Source organism: Erythranthe guttata, chromosome 3, assembly GCF_056151865.1.
Source record: "Erythranthe guttata isolate IM_541 chromosome 3, IM_541, whole genome shotgun sequence".
NCBI lineage: Eukaryota > Viridiplantae > Streptophyta > Magnoliopsida > Lamiales > Phrymaceae > Erythranthe > Erythranthe guttata.
This window is the reverse complement of record NC_142535.1, coordinates 18,652,675-18,672,845: the sequence shown is the minus strand read 5'-3', so window position 1 is coordinate 18,672,845 and position 20,171 is coordinate 18,652,675. Positions and strand designations below refer to the sequence as shown.

The 20,171-nt window shown below is 36.4% G+C and overlaps 4 protein-coding genes across 5 annotated transcripts; all 4 read left to right on the top strand.

The window, feature by feature from the left end:
• Nucleotides 1–175: 175 nt before the first annotated feature.
• LOC105974490 (trimethyltridecatetraene synthase) lies at nt 176–6,535 on the top strand. The gene is made up of 3 exons (XM_012999601.2): nt 176–1,088; nt 5,322–5,547; nt 5,862–6,535. Exons 1-3 carry the CDS (start codon nt 427–429, stop codon nt 6,489–6,491), a joined length of 1,518 nt encoding a protein of 505 aa, XP_012855055.1. The 5' UTR covers nt 176–426; the 3' UTR covers nt 6,492–6,535.
• An 860-nt stretch (nt 6,536–7,395) lies between these two features.
• On the top strand, nt 7,396–16,339 carry LOC105974285 (dynamin-2A). Its single transcript, XM_012999350.2, has 22 exons — nt 7,396–8,156; nt 9,109–9,159; nt 9,266–9,386; nt 9,544–9,633; nt 10,055–10,116; nt 10,440–10,554; nt 10,713–11,055; nt 11,346–11,493; nt 11,746–11,847; nt 11,934–12,053; nt 12,139–12,222; nt 12,316–12,443; nt 12,524–12,608; nt 12,809–12,956; nt 13,552–13,628; nt 13,876–13,932; nt 14,037–14,184; nt 14,272–14,420; nt 14,670–14,783; nt 14,861–14,928; nt 15,103–15,275; nt 15,772–16,339. The coding sequence occupies exons 1-22, from the start codon at nt 8,004–8,006 to the stop codon at nt 15,990–15,992; spliced, it is 2,757 nt and encodes a 918-aa protein (XP_012854804.1). The 5' UTR covers nt 7,396–8,003; the 3' UTR covers nt 15,993–16,339.
• Nucleotides 16,340–16,925: 586 nt separating this feature from the next.
• Nucleotides 16,926–17,836, top strand: LOC105974286 (glucuronoxylan 4-O-methyltransferase 3). The gene has a single exon (XM_012999351.2). The coding sequence runs from the start codon at nt 16,990–16,992 to the stop codon at nt 17,806–17,808; it is 819 nt and encodes a 272-aa protein (XP_012854805.1). The 5' UTR covers nt 16,926–16,989; the 3' UTR covers nt 17,809–17,836.
• A 222-nt stretch (nt 17,837–18,058) lies between these two features.
• LOC105974288 (lumazine-binding family protein) lies at nt 18,059–20,097 on the top strand. Of its 2 annotated transcripts, none has more exons than XM_012999353.2 (3): nt 18,059–18,168; nt 18,390–19,316; nt 19,792–20,097. In XM_012999353.2, the coding sequence occupies exon 2, from the start codon at nt 18,444–18,446 to the stop codon at nt 19,305–19,307; it is 864 nt and encodes a 287-aa protein (XP_012854807.1). In that variant the 5' UTR covers nt 18,059–18,168; nt 18,390–18,443; the 3' UTR covers nt 19,308–19,316; nt 19,792–20,097. The 2 variants fall into 2 exon arrangements, with proteins under 2 accessions (XP_012854807.1, XP_088672081.1); XM_088815955.1 differs by having other exon boundaries at nt 18,076–18,168; nt 18,390–19,311.
• Nucleotides 20,098–20,171: the final 74 nt, after the last annotated feature.

Below are 20,171 nucleotides of genomic sequence, written 5' to 3'. Positions count from 1 at the left end.
ATTCGAAACGTCTATAGCCCAACCCAATAACCTACAATGTATCAAATGGCCCATTCAAGTAAGGGACCAAACCTGGACTTTGCTGTGAGCAATCAATTCTCCGGCCAGTGGGTCCTTATCCCTGTAATGCAGCAAAGAGTTATTACAAATTGAATAACATGCAACGTACATATCTTCTATCAGCCGAACAAAAACAAAAAACCAGCACCATGTTTATCTCAACTACTGTCATTTTTCAGGCAAGGTGTTGGTGATCATTGAATATCCTATCACTTATCTGCAAACTTGGACAATTCCTTGCTAGAGTACAAATTTTTGTACTAAATTTGTTGTTGAATTTTCTTCAGCAGACCTTCTTATTCTATAAATACACTTATAGAATTCTCAGCAGCAACCTGTTTCTCTGTATCATTTTACCACCAAATAATGGACTCACTACTCTTAGCTTTAATATATGCAGCTGCATTAATAGCCTTCATTTCAAAACTAATCTCCAAATTACGTCAACCACGAAGAAATACACCACCAGGTCCAAAACCATGGCCTATAATCGGCAACCTGAACCTGATTGGTCCAATCCCACATCAATCCTTTCACTTTCTATCCCAAAAATACGGCGAAATAATGCAGCTCAAATTCGGGAAGTATCCAGCTGTGGTTGCATCTTCTCCAGAGATGGCCAAACAGTTCCTAAGGGTACACGACACAGTCTTCGCCTCTAGACCGTCTCTTGCCGCCGGCAAATACACTGCCTACAATTACTCCAACATGACGTGGGCCACATATGGCCCGTACTGGCGTCAAGCCCGTAAAATATATTTTTCCGAGGTGTTCAATGCGAAAAAAATCGAATCTTTTGAGCATATCCGTACTGAGGAGACTCGTAATTTGCTGTCCCGTTTGAGATCCGTGTCTGGGAATCCAGTTGTGCTGAGGGGCCATTTAACACATTATACTCTCTCCACCGTAAGTAGGATGATATTGGGGAATAAATACTTCTTTGATTCGGAAGATGATAAATTCATTAATATACAAGATATGTTGGATGAGTGGGTTCTGGTTAACGGGGCATTTATTTTAGGGGATTGGATACTGTTGGAACCACGGCTGCAATTTGACGATTGATCACGAAACTTGTGGATTGAGGCTTGGACTCCATTTGTTCTTCAATTTTATAGGTAACAAGTTGCTGCAATAAAAGCCACGATAATATGGAGATAGGCAAGGTGAGGCGCGGACTAGGTCGCTCTCTTAAGACGAATTTCACGACCCCTTCTCTAGTGAGGTGCAAAAAGGTTCCGATCGTGTCGCCTATGGGATACAACAGCCCAGCCTATCTCTCCGCCGTAACTTCACCGAAATTGCACGTTCGAGTGAAGTAGAAGCTTACACCCGACACACAACAAGAGCTCAAAGTAGTATAGATGAAAGTGTTTCTTTTTCTCTTCACTCTTTTTCCTTGTAAAACCACAAAGTCCCCCTTTTTATAGTATGAAATATGACCACCATAAAACCTCTATTTAATATAGAATTAAAGGAAAATATTGAGGTTTTATGAGACAAAATAATGTCTTTGGAAGTTTCAAAATATTGTTCTAAATGACCTCATAAATTGGTCAAATAAAATATTTAATAAAATACTATTTTTATTAAAAATCCCAACAATCCCCCACTATTTTTAATAAAAATAAGAATAATAATAATACTTGAGCTTGCGGAATATTATGCATAATGAAAGTGGACAATGCCTTCAAACCTTCACTTAGTACAATATGTTTCCCGTACTAGAATCAAAGTGGACTTAGCCTTCAAACAGTGACCCTTGGGGCACGTAGAATCATATTGCACACATAATACTCAAAGTGTCCCGATCGAAGCTTCTAAAGCCAGCACGTTAACGGCCATGTGCTTTACCCCATTTCTCGTGAGAGCTCTAGAGAATAGCCTATAATTCTCATAGGAAGCGGCCCCACTTCCACACTCACAAGGTGAATTCTATCAAGGATGTTTACGTAACTCCAACACCCCACCCATACGGGCTATAGAACTCATTAAGAGATCAAAGTCTCAACCTCACAATTCGTTACGAGCTTTATTAGTACACACGCATCATAGGGATGGATAATAAAAGTGTGCACTTTTATCACTATCAAGTTGCTTTCAGATTCGTTTTTCTTCGCCTAGTTCGTAGGATCTCTAGCCCCTAGGCGGTAGTATCCTCATCGACAACTTTACAAAATATATTAGGCTTTAACCCAATCCCCCTCAATGCATTTCAGATGATTTCTGAAATAATATGAAATATAATTTCACAAATTTATAGTAGCGCTTATCTGACATTTAGTCTCGTAGACTCAATGGTTTATTAACCATTCTCAAATAATTTTACATGTAACATCTCATAGATTTTCACGTGAATTTTCACATATATTCACAGTACTGTATTTTCTTTTAATGGTTCCGGATTCCATTAAAAGATTCTCGCAATATGCCAACTGCAAATTTTCAATCTCATTTATCAAAGCACAAAGCATTTGATTTTTCTCAATCATATTTATCAAAGCACAAAGCATTTGAATTATTCTCAATCATATTTATCAAAACACAAAGCATTGATCTATCCCACATTAGGATTTTATATACCACATTCGGTATCAACCGGCCTCTTCACAGGCTAATATCAAAATAATCAATCAAAATTGATATGAATTTTGACTTATAAATTATATAGCTCATTCACACAAGGAAAACATGTAATCAAGTAGGAATATAATTCCTCTTATTTAAATTTTCAATAACCAACAATATTGAAAACTTACAAAAACGTTTTACTTCACACATCACAAATCACAAATTTATTCTCGCAAATCAATATCCACTTTTAGCCATTCGTAAATAAAATCTATGTCACGTATATGCAAAATTAGGCCTTTGATAATTACTTGCATATTCAAGATTGCAAATAAAGCATGATCACACTATCACTATAAACAATTTGCTATTATAAAGTGAGCAATTTAAACAAAGACCACGTTAAAATCAATTATAACATGCTCATATATTTAGACACTAAAACCCCCACTATTTTCCAATGTTTAAACAATACATAAAATGTTTAATCATATGATAGTGCTCTATAAGACCCCCACTACGTCAAATATTCAAACACATGCATCATGAATTAAATTCAAAATATAATATATCATGCTCATTTTCGCAATTAAAATTTATTACTAATACCCCCACTATTTCTCAATATTAAAAGCATATTGAACAATGCGTAAAAACCATGCAAAATTACCTCTACCCAATAAATCATGAAATTAAATTAAGATACCCAATTATGATCATGCTTATTTTTCAAATAGAGGCTCTCAAATAATTATGTTAATAAGAAATAATTTGTCAAAGTCATTTCCTCAATTTAAAAACTGACTCTCATTACTGCACAATGAAGACACATTACGTGTCTTTAAAAATTATATTTGACAAACATGCTTATGCAAATTAATTTACACAAACTTAATTATTTATTTATTTTAATAAAAAATAGGAATGAATCGGGTGCAATAAGCATGTATATCTTCAAGTGCAAAATTAGTGATTCAAAATTCTGAAAAAAGACTAATATACATAAAAGAACTTTAACGTAGTACTGACCAACGGAATTATATTACCCATATCAACATTTTGATGCACTGACATCCACAATATGATACTCCCAACTCATAAACAAATGCATGCATGCAGAGTAGTGCTATTTAATCATAGCCAATTAGGTTACTAAATTAATAATTAGACTTCAATATACACAATCATTTAAATACATAGACTACTGGCATAATACTAGTGCATCAAAGATTAAATAATTTTAGCATAGGTAACCGATTCCTCGTGCAAATAAATACAATCAAAACGTTTCAATATTTATTTAATGAATTTGAATATATGCTATAAAACACGTAATTTATATTCAAATTCTAATGCATTATACATCAGCATTAGTCAAAACTTTAACAGGGTAAATGCATTTAAACACGTCATAACCAATTCATTACTCATGTATTAATTTGAAGAGAATATTTATCAGCTATTAAGCAAATAGTAGTAATATCATTCTCAAAAAATCACAACCGTAATATTAAGTCAATATCTCTCTTCTATCACATAAGTTATAACCACAATTTCAAATATAATACACAAAATGCACTCAATTGACTACAACAACAATTATATGACAGTATATGGATTTTCACATTCTAGAAATAATATTTTCATGCTATTATATCATTTAATTGCCAAGAAAAATTATATTTAATATGTGTAAACGAAGAACATACCAGAGTTTGATAATTTTCATTTATCAATTTTTCTTACTTCGATTTTTCATGGTTCGGGAAAAAACGCGCACAATTGGCAGCTCCGGCAGTGTTTAGTATTTTGAGCATATCTCCCTCGTTTGAGATCCGATTCAAGCGATTTAATATGTTTTGAACAGCCAACACAAAGTACTCTAACTTTCGTGTTTTATACTTTCCCAAATTCGGACATTATCAGGTCCCAAACTGGCCTCAAAGTATAAATTCGTGAATTGTACGAAAATTCACCTACACCAAAAATAAGATCGTTAATTTTTCGCTAAATTAAAATAATAATAAAATATAATTTATTATCTCCCTTTTTATCATCAAGAGACTATTTTGGATCATCGTCAAAGCTCATCTTCATGGGATCAAACTTCGTCTTAAATTGTTGGAACCACGGCTGCAATTTGACGATTGATCACGAAACTTGTGGATTGAGGCTTGGACTCCATTTGTTCTTCAATTTTATAGGTAACAAGTTGCTGCAATAAAAGCCACGATAATATGGAGATAGGCAAGGTGAGGCGCGGACTAGGTCGCTCTCTTAAGACGAATTTCACGACCCCTTCTCTAGTGAGGTGCAAAAAGGTTCCGATCGTGTCGCCTATGGGATACAACAGCCCAGCCTATCTCTCCGCCGTAACTTCACCGAAATTGCACGTTCGAGTGAAGTAGAAGCTTACACCCGACACACAACAAGAGCTCAAAGTAGTATAGATGAAAGTGTTTCTTTTTCTCTTCACTCTTTTTCCTTGTAAAACCACAAAGTCCCCCTTTTTATAGTATGAAATATGACCACCATAAAACCTCTATTTAATATAGAATTAAAGGAAAATATTGAGGTTTTATGAGACAAAATAATGTCTTTGGAAGTTTCAAAATATTGTTCTAAATGACCTCATAAATTGGTCAAATAAAATATTTAATAAAATACTATTTTTATTAAAAATCCCAACAGATACCATGGCTCGGCTTTCTCGATTTGGGCGGATATGTCAAGAGAATGAAAGCTTTGTACAAAAGATTGGATGATTTTCACAACTATGTGATTGATGACCACATAGCTAGAAGAAAAGGGGTTACAGACGAAGAAAAAGACTTTGTAGATGTGCTATTGCAGCTGGCTGAGGATCCTAATCTTGAAGTTAAACTGACGAGGGACTGCATCAAGGGGTTATTACAGGTACCAATCTTAAACTCATGGTACTGTCTTTCTTGTTCTTGATATTCTCTGTCAGACAATAAGTCGAGCACACGATGTGCAAGAATCATATAGCCTTACTAATGAAACCTTTCACCTTTGTCTGCCCTCTAGCCATATATTATCATGAACAATCTCTCTTATCGAACTGAAATAAATTAATATTGTGTATATCTTCATATCCTCTGTCAGACAATAACTCGAGCACATCATGTGCAAGATTCATATGGCCGTGTTAATAATACTTCTAACCTCAAATTTCTCACGATTTGCCTTTCTCCTGCCAAATTTTACAGGATTTACTAGGTGGCGGCACAGATACCTCGGCAGCAACAGTAGAATGGGCTCTCTGCGAAATTCTCAGACAACCTCGAATAATCAATAAAGCGAAAGAAGAGCTCAACACTGTAATAGGAAGAAACAGATGGGTAGAAGAGAACGATTCCCCTCAATTGCCTTACATAGAAGCAATAATCATGGAGTCAATGAGATTACATCCAATTGTCACGCCACTAACCCCGCATTACGCCATTGATGACTGCAAAGTTGCAGGCTTTGACATATCAAAGGGAACAATGGTACTCATCAACACATGGTCCATAGGGAGGGACCCTAAATCATGGGATTCGCCGGAAGAATTCTTACCGGAGAGGTTTTTGGGCAAAGAAACTGATATGTTAGGGAGTAATTTTGCGCTGCTGCCGTTTGGTTCAGGGCGGAGGAGATGCCCTGGGTACAACCTCGGACTGAAAATGGTTCGAACAACGTTGGCTAATTTGCTGCATGGATTTGAGTTTGAATTGGCCGAAGATGTATGCTTGGAGGAGATGTACGGACTCAACAAACACCCTGTAAAGCCTCTTGCTGTGGTTATGGAGCCAACACTTCCACCCCATCTTTACCGATGCTATGTTTCAGAGGAATGAACAAATAAATAAATTTGATCTTCATGCAAGTAGGATTGTAAATAAATAATGTATATTTTAGGGACTATTTTATTAAATTATTTATGTTTTCTATTGCGATTAAGACCCTTAATAAATTTGTCATGTAAATTGTAATTGTCATTAATTAAGGGTTATATGTACATTGGGGCTCGTATAGTAACGAGGCCCGATATAAATTTGAAATCCGAAAAAATACACGAGTCAGAGTCAAAGTCTGAATCTATACTAATGAGGCTCGATGGTATATAAACTTGAGTGCATAGTAACAAGATCCGATAATACGTGAATTTGGACGAAGACCAACAAGCCCTACTAATAGTTGAATTGAGGCTTATATCTTTGATGGTCTTGTCCAACTTTTATGGGCTTCTTTTCAGCCCCATATTTCAATATAGACACAACTTTGGAATCTGGATCTCGAGGGAGGTGAGACAATAATTTTCAATTAATTCTTATTTGTTACATTTATCGAATTTTAATAATTATATATATAATTAGCTGAGATTAATGTTATGTTTGACTAACATGCTCTATAGCTAGAGCATCTGCTATGTCTCAGCACAATAATGTTGTTTAATTAGTTTCATCACATGTATATTGATCATGCAACATCCATTTGTTTACATAACACAATCAAATTATAAAGCAACTCAATCATGATTCCAATAATATATGAATATGCTCTCAAACACTATTTGTGATTTCTCTCATTGTGAAAAAATTGAATTTTCAAGAAACTTCCTTTGAATTATGTATTAAGGAATGTGAAACTTCCCTATTAAGGAATTTATTGTCCACAATTCATTTTCTTTTGATTTAGTCAATCTTGACCATTCATCCAGCAAACATTTCTCTAAGATATCTTTTCAACTGCAGCTATGACACGTAAAAAATGTCATTGAACATTCACAATTTGTCGATTAAAATGCAGTTTTTCATTTCAATAACTATCAATTATTATCTTTCGCTTATCATTTTGTTTTTAAGAAATAATTGTACCTGACGCAACATAAGTTGTACCTTCCATACGAAGTTAATAGCAGCAGCAGTCAGGTGTGCCGTCCAGCTAGGAAAAGTTGAAAATTCCAAAATTACGGTCACAAACCAGTAATTTTTGATTTTATACAAATAAAACCAATTATATATTAATAATTTAGCAACTTCAATTTTGGCTTTTAAATTTTGAAACATCATCGTTTCACCATATCACCACCCACAAACACCTCTCTCTCTCTCTCTCTCTTCACCATTTTCATTTCTTTTCCCCAATTTTCAAAACTTTTTAAACTTTCAAATACCCTCAAACCCTAAAATCTATTCAATCCGTACATGCACATATAGACAAAATACACCAGCGCTCGTTATTTCGCTCGATCTCCTTCCATTTTATTGGATCTGCGGTTATTGATAATTCGATCCAGTTCTGTAGTGAAATACATCGTTTATTGTATCTCGGCGGTTGATTTGGGGGAGGAGATTGATTTGGAATTCATGGAGGCTATCGAGGAATTGTCGCAGCTCTCCGATTCGATGCGGCAGGCGTCGGCGCTGCTTGCGGACGAGGATGTGGATGAGACGACGTCGTCGGCTGCTTCCTCCAAGCGCCCATCCACTTTCCTCAACGTCGTTGCTCTCGGAAATACTGTAAGTATGGCTAATCAGAGCGTTGATTGAAGTTGCTTATTTAAATGGTTATTGTACGGAGTGGGTGTGTTTGATCTCTTTGGCTAGCCGATTTTTGGATCTGGAATTTCAATTGCGCGATCTATTGTTTCATTTGATATGACTTATGAGGTCGTCCAACGGGTGTTAAGTTTTGCATATGGTGAATGAGTTCTGACGCGGATCATGAAATTAAGTTTATCTTCTGGGTAGAAGCATGGTATTTGTTTTCGGATTTGAATGTTTTGTTGTATTAGAAAGTGGTTGCATGTAGATCATAGATTATATTTTTGCATTTTGTATTCTGCATTGTAGTTTGCTTTCTTAGAATGAAAATTGTGTTTGAAGTGAAGTATGCGCTCAATGGACCTAATAACAGTAGATTAATGGTGAAAAGCCTCTTGAACTCTTCATTGATATATGTTCCACCTTTCTTGTTTTCCCCATTTCTTTACAAAACTGTGTTAATGAAGAAATTACATGTTAGTGATGGATTGTTTTTGCCTTTCAGATTTTCCAAATAAGTTGTCTTTTGTTGTGTCTTTACGATGTTTACTAGTAGATCGGAACTTGGGCCTGAGCAGTTTTCATGATTAGTCTCGTGCTCAGGGCAGATGACACATTTAGTGTGACCAGTATCCCCTGATATATACAAGCTTTAAACAAACAAGATTTCTTTTCAATCAAGCATTCGATCCCATTCATTTTTCTCCTATGTTATTTGGAACAATCTATTACAAGATAATTGGGTTTATTGTGAATAGTACACCAGGATGTGCATTTTAAGTATTAGATTGAAATTGTTCAATTTGATCTACCATTCGTAAATTGTCTGTGAAAATTTGTCTACACTATACTGTCAATTATATCTATATCATCGTAATTTTATTTATTTGTTTATTTATTCATTTCTGATTGTGAACTGTTTATTCAGGGTGCAGGTAAGTCTGCGGTACTCAATAGTCTCATTGGGCATCCTGCATTGGTACGTATGCTTGTTATTTATATTCTTTATTGAATGACCATTCCCAACTTTGACCTTTTTTAAAGTGAAAACCAACTTTCTCATATGGTACCCTTTAATTTTGCAGCCGACTGGTGAAGGTGGTGCAACACGTGCTCCAATATGTGTTGATTTAACAAGGGATGCTTCCCTAAGCACCAAATCCATTATTTTGCAGATTGATAGTAAATCTCAACCAGTTTCTGCAAGTGAGGCCTCTAACTGAACTTAATTTTAAAGCAGAGTATAAGAACCAATTTAGCCACACTATTCCCTATCAACTATTTCTGAATGAGAAAAATGTTTGCCACTTGGTTATCTCATTATGCTGAATTTGTTTCTTTTTATATGTATTGTCTGTTTTAGGTGCTCTTCGCCATTCTTTACAAGATAGATTGAGCAAAATATCTGGCAAGAGTCGTGATGAGATAACTTTGAAGCTCCGTACAAGTACAGGTGTGTTCGCCATTGTTGCTCCAATTTACTTAACTGGCAAATAACTTCTGAGCTTTGTTTATGCTTTTGAAATTACCGATATATTCAAGATAGGGAAATTTCTTAGGATAAAAAAATTATAGTCATTAAGTGAAAAAAGGTGATTAAAATAAATTTTACATTCAGTATTTTATCAAGTCATCTTCATTCTTCATGGTGGCGAAAGTTCATAATGTATCAGTGTTGCAAAGACGACTTGCCTTTAGGTTTTATGGATGGTCGACATGGAAATTTCTATTTTTCTTGAATATATTAAGCTTATTAAACTATTTATGGCTTATTCACATTATATAAAACTATGTATGGTTTCGTTGTCACATAACAATGCAAGTTTTTGCCATTTGTAAGGTGTTGTCTAATATTTGATCTCCATGTTGTGCAGCTCCACCATTAAAATTGATTGATTTACCTGGTGTAGAAAAGGGCAATCTTGATGATTCATTGGTAAGGGGCTTCTGAACAGCATTTCATATAAAGTATTTACTGCAGGAAACCAACAGTTTTATTTTTCATAATGTAGTGTAGTGTTATCAATTCTAAACTAGGTTTTCATACTAGAAATTTCTGTTTCGTACCTGAAACTAGGTACTCAATTGTCTATCTCAACAGGTTTCGTTTGAAACTGAAGTTGAGATAGAAACGTACACAAGTTATAGATGAGATTGAGCATTGGACCATGACTTAACCAATAGTAATCATTGTGAATTAGGAACTGGGACCACAATATATTGTCTTCTGTAGTGTGATAGGCTATTTATTCTTTGCAGAGCCAGTATGCTGAACGCAGTGATGCGATATTGCTGGTTGTAATACCTGCTTCTCAAGCTCCAGAAGTGGCCTCAGCTAAGGCTATCAGAATCGCAAAGGAACTTGATGGAGAGTGTGAGTCTGCAATGCCATTTTATCTTGATTTGTGAATTTTAAAAAGATAGTGATTCTTTTCTGATTGTTTTTGTCGAATATACGTACATATGTATATAATATATATAAATATTTACGTGTATATACGTGAATAACTTGTATTAGCTACTGTTACTCAGGTACAAGAACTGTTGGTGTGATTAGCAAGATAGATCAAGTGGCTTCAGAACCAAAAGTCCTTGCTGCTGTTCAGGCACTATTGTTAAATCAAGGACCTAGAAGTACATCTGACATCCCATGGGTTGCTTTGATCGGTCAATCGGTCGCTATAGCATCTACTCAATCAGGAAGTGGTGGAGCTGATAATTCGTTGGAAACTGCTTGGCGAGCAGAGAGTGAAAGTTTAAAATCTATATTGACAGGAGCCCCTCAAAGCAAGCTTGGGAGGTTAGCATTGGTTGAGACCCTTGCTCAACAAATTCGCAGTCGCATGAAAGTTAGGCTGCCAAATCTTCTTTCAGGGTATGTTCTTTCTTACTGCACTTCTCTTAGTAACGTACCTATGTATCCCGTAGAGGATGCAACATTTGTTTTTTTTTGTTTTTTCATGTTGTGTTTTTTTAATAATAGATTATATTCATTCAATGAGTTCAGTCAGCTCCCTACTCTATAAGTTCAGTCAGCTGCATAATAAAGCTATCTTGCTAGTTTGTGAAGTTAGATGCATGTTATTTACGCTTTCTTTGTCACTACCTTTCAGTATTTAGCACCTTTATTGACTATTGATTTATTGATTTTTGCAATTCCTGTAGGCTTCAGGGTAAGTCCCAAGTTGTGCAGGATGAACTTTTCAGACTTGGTGCCCAGATGGTTAACAGTTCTGAGGGTACAAGAGCTTTAGCTTTGGAACTTTGCCGTGAATTTGAGGACAAGTTCCTCCAGCATATCACAACGGGAGAGGTGATGCTCTAAACTCAAGGATAGGTTATTATGTAAAATATCTTTTCCTGCTATTGATTGGTCTGATGAGGTCCTCACAAACTCTTCATTTATTTTAGCTTATATAATGATGGTATTTTCGTGTGTGAATGGATCTTCCTCTGTAGAATATTTTTCTTATTTATTGTTGGTTTTGTGGTAAAGTTTTCTACTGTTGTATAATCACTACTCTGTTGTAACTATGTTGATTGTTGAGTTTCCTCACTTTTCCAGGGTGGGGGATGGAAAGTGGTTGCTAGTTTTGAAGGCAATTTTCCAAACAGGATCAAGCAACTACCTTTAGATAGACATTTTGACATTAATAATGTTAAAAGGGTATGTGTCCTCTGCCATTTGTCATCTCTGCTTTCTGTAATATCTTGTTTCTATTTTCTGTATTGATTTTTTCAAATTGATATCAGATTGTGCTCGAAGCAGATGGTTATCAACCTTACCTTATCTCTCCTGAGAAAGGGCTGAGGTCATTAATTAAGGGTGTTTTGGAGCTAGCAAAAGAACCTTCACGCCTTTGTGTTGATGAGGTAAACCAGTATTGCTTTTGTTTACCTATATGTGGGTTGTTGTTGTTTTACTTTCTTGCCATTTATATATTTTGCTCCTTTATAGGTCCACCGGGTACTTGTTGAAATTGTCTCATCTGCTGCAAATGCCACACCAGGCCTTGGAAGATACCCTCCTTTTAAGCGGGAGGTAAACATGAACGTGGATCTGGTTCAATTATTCAATGCAACCGTTTCATTTATTTGGATCTTCATGGAATATTTATTTCTGCAATTCATATAGGTTGTGGCAATTGCTACAGCTGCTCTGGAAGGATTTAAGAATGAAGCTAGAAACATGGTAGTTGCACTTGTTGACATGGAACGTGCATTTGTTCCTCCTCAACATTTTATACGTTTGGTGCAGAGGCGGTATGCTAAAAAATGATATAGTTTTACACTTCCTGCCATTGTATATATGTCTTTTTACAGTTTTTGTATTTGACTGCCAGGATGGATCGACAGCGACGCGAAGAGGAGGTGAAAGGTCGATCTTCCAAAAAGGGTTCTGAGGCAGAGCAATCCATATTAAATAGGGTATAATGTCTTTCTGAGTTGTCTTTATTTTATTTGTCTTTGAGTGAAAACCCATCCGTCAGCCATTTTTCTTTCTGCATTACAGCATAATTGCAAACAGAAAGAATTTCATTTAATTTTTTGTTTCTAAATTATAGAATAAATGCATGTACTACAACTTTATCTAAAACTTTATGCTCTTCCTTTTTTCCTCCATCCAGGCAACTAGCCCACAAACTGGAGGCCAGCCAAGTGGTGGGAGCTCAAAATCGATGAAGGATAGCAAATCCAATCAGCAAGAAAAGGACAAAGATGCACAAGAAGGATCTTCACTGAAGACTGCAGGGCCAGATGGGGAAATAACAGCAGGTTCAAACTAAATATTTTTTCACAGTTGTCCATTGATATTGGAGATCTATTTAGGGAACACAGATCACTTTATATGGTGGTTATTTTGTTACTGCCTATCTGGGTTGTTTTAATCCACGAGAGCCATTTAAGTTTGTATTTTCTCCTTTCTTATTCTCACAAATATAGGGCCATCAGTTCTACTTAACGAGATTTTCATTTGATTGTGTTGACCTATTCTTTATGTTTTCCGTGAATTGGTTTTTAGTTATTTGGATCTAGACAATTTAAGTTCAGTTATTTGACTTATGGGTATATATTTTGTTGACGACCTTGCAAACAAGCTGGCTATTTTTTGTTTAATGTTTCATAAGAGTTGTCCTTGCCATACATCTCTGTTTAAAATGTTGTAGCAAAAGATCTATCCCTTTCTAATTTCTGTGGGGCATGTCGTTGTCAGAACATACGTAGCCGAAGTTTGGCACTGTAAATTTGATCGGAAAAAGTTTCTTATGCGGTGCTCGATAGAGTATATATGAGAATTTCTTATAATACCTTTCCTTCATGTGCATATTTGGGCATTGTTTTTAACATCAACCTTCTATCCTTTGTGCAGGTTTTTTGTTGAAGAGAAGCACCAAAACTAATGGTTGGAGTAAAAGATGGTTTGTTCTAAATGAAAAAACTGGAAAAGTGAGTAGCTGAAATAGGATGGTGGTTCACACTATTTTATTATCTCTAATTATTCTTGTTGATTATTTTGAAAAATTTCTCACTCCAGCTTCTCCTATTAGCTCGTTCTGTAATACACACCTGTTTATCATTAATGTGAATTTTGATGTACTTAATATTTCACGCCATTGAATCTTGCTAATAGCCCTTTTGTTTATTTCCTTGTTCATTGCTGCTGATAATTTGATTTTTGTTATGAAATCTGTAGCTTGGGTATACAAAGAAGCAAGAAGAGAAGCATTTTCGTGGTGTCATCACTTTGGAGGTACTTATTGGATGGATTCTGTATTTGATCAACTGCTTTAATATGGCTGCATAGCTGCTTTTTTAAAGTCTAACCATCTTGTAATATGTGGTTGCAACTATCAGGAATGTAATCTGGAAGAAATTACGGAAGATGAGGAAGCTCCTCCAAAGAGTTCTAAAGATAAAAAAGCAAATGGTCCAGATGCAGGAAAAGCACCTAGTCTTGTATTCAAGATAACCAGCAGGGTGCCATATAAGACTGTTCTGAAAGGTACTCCAAATATTTGTTCTCCTAGCTTGCTGAAGGGTATTTTTAATGTTACTAACAAAACTAACTAGAAGCTCCTGATTTCTGCAGCTCATAGTGCTGTTGTGTTGAAGGCTGAGAGTGTGGCAGACAAGACAGAATGGTTGAATAAACTAAGAACTGTTATCAGTTCTAAAGGAGGTCAAGTGAAGGGTGAATCTAGCCCAGCGATGCGGCAAAGTCTTTCGGATGGTTCTCTTGTAATTCCTTTAACTTACTAGGCTTCACAAGTTTATTGTGTATATATGCTATTTCACAATTTTGTTTACTCTTATTGCCTTTTGTTTAGCGTGTTTAAAGTTCCGTATTATTGTTTTTCAAATATTTGGATTGTTCTGTTTTCAAAGTTAATAAGGGTCAAGTTGATATATGTTGACCTTTGAGGAGTTTTTTCTGCTTGTTAAATAAAAACTTGCGTACATGTACTAACTTTTGCTAATCCCATCTAGGATACAATGAGCAGAAGACCTGTTGATCCAGAAGAAGAACTTCGATGGATGGCTCAGGAAGTACGTGGTTATGTTGAAGCTGTTCTTAACAGTCTTGCTGCCAACGTCCCAAAGGTAAGATATAATATAAATCTCCCTATAAACTTATTTAGTCTAAATTACCTTTTCATATGTCATGTATTTGATTGCAGGCAGTGGTTCTTTGCCAAGTGGAAAAGGCGAAAGAAGACATGCTTAATAAGCTATACAGTTCTGTCAGGTTAGTTTCAGTTTCATGCATCCAATGGGATGATGCTACTTACAATTTGGTTCCTACTTTGTCAATCAAGTTCAATATTTCTAAAGGAACATTTATCTCCTTGTTGACGGGACTTTTTGTCCTGTATTTTTGCTGCCTGTTCATAAGATGATTTCATTTAATTTGAAATTATAGTGGTCAAAGCATGGCAAAAATAGAAGAGCTGCTCCAGGAGGACCAAAATGTTAAAGGTAGAAGAGAGCGTTACCAGAAACAGTCCTCTCTTCTTTCGAAGCTCACTAAACAACTAAGTATTCATGACAATCGGGCAGCTGCTGCATCCAGCTACTCAAATGGTGTTGGAGCAGGTAATGATCATAAAATATATACAAAATATCTGTGTAGACATATCCATTTGCAACTCTTGGGTCATTTTGTTTTATCCTAGACTTGCTAGGCTAATTAATACATTTGATTATTGCAATCACTGACCACAATGAATCGGACAGGGGCTTTCATCTCTGTGACTAAGTCATCTTTTTTAAATCCTTAATTTTGTAGCATGAATAAACTAAATGAATTTTAAATTACTTTTGTTATATTTATTCGTATAATTAGTGAATGTAGGGTTATAATAGAAGACAACTAGAAAAATGTAAAAAGCATTCAGCTTCTCTGTAGTGCATGAATTGGAATAACCATTTCATGGGCATGAAGGCCAATCCCCGTACTTCTTTTTTCTGTAGATTTGAACATTCAGTTGACTTTTAGTAATGTACTTGATACAACGTGGTTGACTTTTGTCCCATACTTGGAACATGGCCTCTTACATGTGAACTAATTTTTTGTTATTACATTGAGCAGAGAGTAGTCCGACTGCTTCTGGTCCATCATCAAGTGGTGATGATTGGAGATCTGCATTTGATGCTGCTGCAAATAGCCCATCTGATTCGAGATCCAACGGTCACAGCCGCCGTAACAGTGATCCTTCACAAAACGGCGATGCTGCGAACTCTGGCAGCCGCCGCACACCTAACCGTTTGCCGCCTGCTCCTCCACCATCTGGCTCCGGTTATAGATTTTAGAGACATAGATGGATGATTTTGACAATTGATTCTTGCTATTCTTGTTTGCTGGTTTGATCAGTTTCTTTGAGCTCCTATCGAGCTCGAAATCTTGTTATAGTTGCTGCTCTGAGGGATCGGTAGAGACATCTTTTTGTATATAAATATAATGATTAAATGTTGTCCTTTTTTTCGTCGATTGTGTTGCAGTTGCTGAACTTTTTCTTTCTTCCTATTTTTGTATTGGCAGAATTCCCTTATTAAAAAAACATCCATCACAGCCTGTTGGGAATTTGTCTTATTTCTGCGTTTTGAATGAAACAGATGTATCGTTTTTGTACGAGTAATGATATATTTTTGTTTTTTCACTACTGTGCTGTACCGAAAATTTCTTCCCCAGAAATTTGTCGAATTCTTTACCTACATGCTATCACTTTACTGCAGTCTTTAAAACGAAGCCAATTGACGTCACTCCCATGTTTGGTCTTGCCATTCGAATTGCAGTTCTGATGCTAACTCTTTAATGTGACTTGAAATCTACTCTTTATCATGTGGAGATATATTCAAAATCCTAATTGATAGAAACCTTGATTATGTGTTAAATCAAATATTCATTCTTACATTGTCTTGTAGGCACTACTTTCGGTAAAATACATCAGGTTACTCGGCACCATGAATCTACGTGCAATTACATCAAACATGTTGACAGGGTGTAACATCAAACAAACTTTCCTTAACCAAACAGGTCCTAATCTTATTGAAACAAACAAATTAAACATGTTGATATCATGTTACAATTTTGAAACTAATGCATTTGCTGCCCATATATGTTACCATAACCAAAACTGCTGGTTATGGCAACAAGAAGATTTTTCGTCATCCGAGCGGAACTGGGAAACAAATCAACAGCTAACTGACTTTCTATAAGTAACAAGTTACAAATTTCAATCCATGGATAAACTAACTTCTAAAATCTCAGCATCTTACCGCAAAAACTAACTTGCGATCATCAACAAAAATGAAGGCGAAGAACATCAAACATTCTCAGCTCAGACGAAATCTCATCATATTATCCCTCTTCTTCCTCTTTGCCCTATACATTGCCGTAAAATCCAACTTCCAACCAATCAGAAGGCCCTACTCATCCTTCCTATCAATATGCAACAAAATCCCACCTTCTCTCTCCGAAACCCTAGTTCGCTACGCAACAACAAACGCAACACTCCTACAAACATTCGAAGAAATCTCCGTCACTTCAAGAATCCTAAAAGAAAAATCCCCATGCAACTTCTTGGTCTTCGGCGTGGGCCACGACAGCCCCTTGTGGGCCACCCTAAACCAAGGTGGCCGAACTCTTTTCCTCGAGGAATCAAAGTATTGGACGCTCGAACTCAACAAAGAAATCCCTTGGCTGGAAATACGCCACGTCATGTACAAGACTAAGGTGAGCGAGGCTAAAAAACTCTTCGATATCGGAAAATCGAAACAATGCCAAACTGTGGGTGATCCGAGATTATCGAAATGCCCGTTGGTGTTAAAGGAGCTACCGAGCGAAGTGTACGAAACGGAGTGGGACTTGATAATGGTGGATGCACCGACTGCGTTTACTAAAAATCTGCCTGGAAGAATGACTGCTATTTACACCGCCGGGCTACTGGCGAAGAATAGAAGAGATGGCGAAACTGATGTTTTCGTGCATGATATTGATAGGGATGTGGAGGATAAATTTTCGAGAAGTTTTTTGTGTGAGGGGTATACAACAGAACAAGTTGGGAGATTAAGGCATTATAGGATTCCTAGTCATATGTCCGGTGATCATACGCCTTTTTGTCCGTAAATTTCAATATTTTCGTTTATTTTCTTGTTACAAATAAATTTTTAATTTTTTTTCAATGTGAAATGAACTTCGCAGACACATATATGTGCAGCCATGATGATCATTTTTTAGCAGTACTCAAATAGAGATGTATATATATTTTATTATTTATAAAAAGACAAAAAATTCATATTTCCGTTGAAACTTGAGAGAGAATAACAAGGGCAAATAAGGTATTTCACAATCCCAAGTTATAAGAACTGCGTAAACTATTCCGTGGCTGTACTGTCACTGAATCACAGTTCTTCTTCGCCCACCTACCCCCGACGGAAAATCTCCACAACCACAATTTCAGGCATTCCAAATTTTGCGTTTATAACGGTAATTCCCTTCGCCGCCACCTCCCCTCTTTCTCTTCAACCCTAATTTTTTTCGCTCTTATTCTTCGTTGGAAGTTCCGATCGATCGATTGATCGATCGAGTTCTTCATTCTTCACTCTTCACTCTTCCAGTCGATCTCAACTATTTGCAAACCCTAATTTCACTTTTTTCTGCATTTTTGTTGTGATTGTGCTTGGTGTTGGTTCAAAACATCCGAACAGAATTTGATCCCGAATTTTCCGGAAGTCATTTTGCTGACAAATAGGAAAAAAAAAATGGCTCTTTCTTGCCCATCTACCCTTCCGTACAGTCACCACCGGAAAATCTCCACAACCACGGCGAAAACAGCTTCAATTTCAGCCATCTCTGTTAAACTTTCATCGCCGCAAAACCACTCAAAATTGGCTCACCATTCTTCTCTCAAACAACCCCCACTTTCATCCATCTTCATCAAACATCCCGAAAAACCCCGCCCACCTCGATCTATCACCAACAATACAATCAAATCCCTATTCACTGGTATAGTCGAAGAAATGGGCACAGTCAAACAACTGGGATTCGATAAAGACAACAGCTTCACCATGAAAATCAAGGCAACAACCGTTCTCGAAGACGTACACTTGGGCGATAGCATATCCGTCAACGGCACTTGCTTAACAGTGACGGAATTCGACACCGCTTCATCCGAATTCTCGGTTGGATTGTCGCCAGAAACTCTGAGAAAGACGTCTCTGATTGAATTAGAAACCGGGAGTTTGGTTAATTTAGAGAGGGCACTGAGCCCTAGCACTAGAATGGGGGGTCATTTCGTGCAGGGCCACGTGGATGGAACTGGTGTAATTGCTGACATGACGCCGGAGGGTGACTCGTTGTGGGTGAAAGTGAAGGTGAGTCGAGAGTTGTTGAAGTACATTGTGCCTAAGGGGTTTATTGCTGTAGATGGTGCTAGCTTGACCGTGGTGGATGTTTTTGATGAGGAATTGTCGTTTAATTTTATGCTGGTGGCGTACACTCAGCAGAATGTCGTTATTCCTTTGAAGAAAGTTGGGCAGAAGGTGAATTTGGAGGTTGATATTTTGGGGAAATACGTCGAGAGGTTGCTCAGTAGTGGCTTTGTCGATTCTATCAAATCATCGTGAAATTGTAAGGTAAAAATGTTTCCCTTTTTCTTATGTTGCTTCACTTGTATTCCGTGTTTAAATGTATTACATTGCTTGATATGTTTATCGTAATTCTGGATGGATATGCTTAGAGTAATTTGAGTGGAAATACTTGAAGAAATCATTGTCAATTGTTTGGTATTTAGGTTTTAGGTCACGATTAAAGTTAATGTATTGGGAAGTTCGTAGAAGTAGCTCTTGTGTTTTATATATTTCATTGATGACAATTACGTCATGCGTCAATAGTCGTTGAACTTATTAACCAGCTGCAATTGAGGTTTTGCTGCTAAATTTCTATTTCCCTTGGTATAGATTTATTACCAGCATCTTTATCTACAAGAACAGGGGAAGGTCTCGTGTTCTTATGTACATCTTTGTTGATGTGCTATTCTTTATTTGTTTATTTATTTATTATGTAGATAGCACATATTCAGGTAGTGATAGCTCTCTCGTGTTCTTGCAGTTTCTTCAACGAGATTTTTTAGCATTGATACCGGTTATGAAACCTCGATGACATGCAATGTTTATCTCAGTTCGACCTTCTTCACTTGGATTGGGCGAGAAAGAAAGAAGTTCGTAAATTCCGTTAATTTCGACCGTCAGATGGAATCTGCTGGTTAGAAAATAGCATTTTTATTTCCTCCACCGGGGAATTTTTTGTGTTTGGTTAATGACCCAATGGTAATGTAGATTCTGATTTCAGAAAACTCATGTCATTCTTGATAGACCCTTTGCCTTTTATTAGACCGGAACATTTTCAATTTGACTACATATCGTGAAGCAACGAATCGTTTATTTAAATACGAATTTGGATGAAATAAGCAGAATCTTCAACTTTAACAT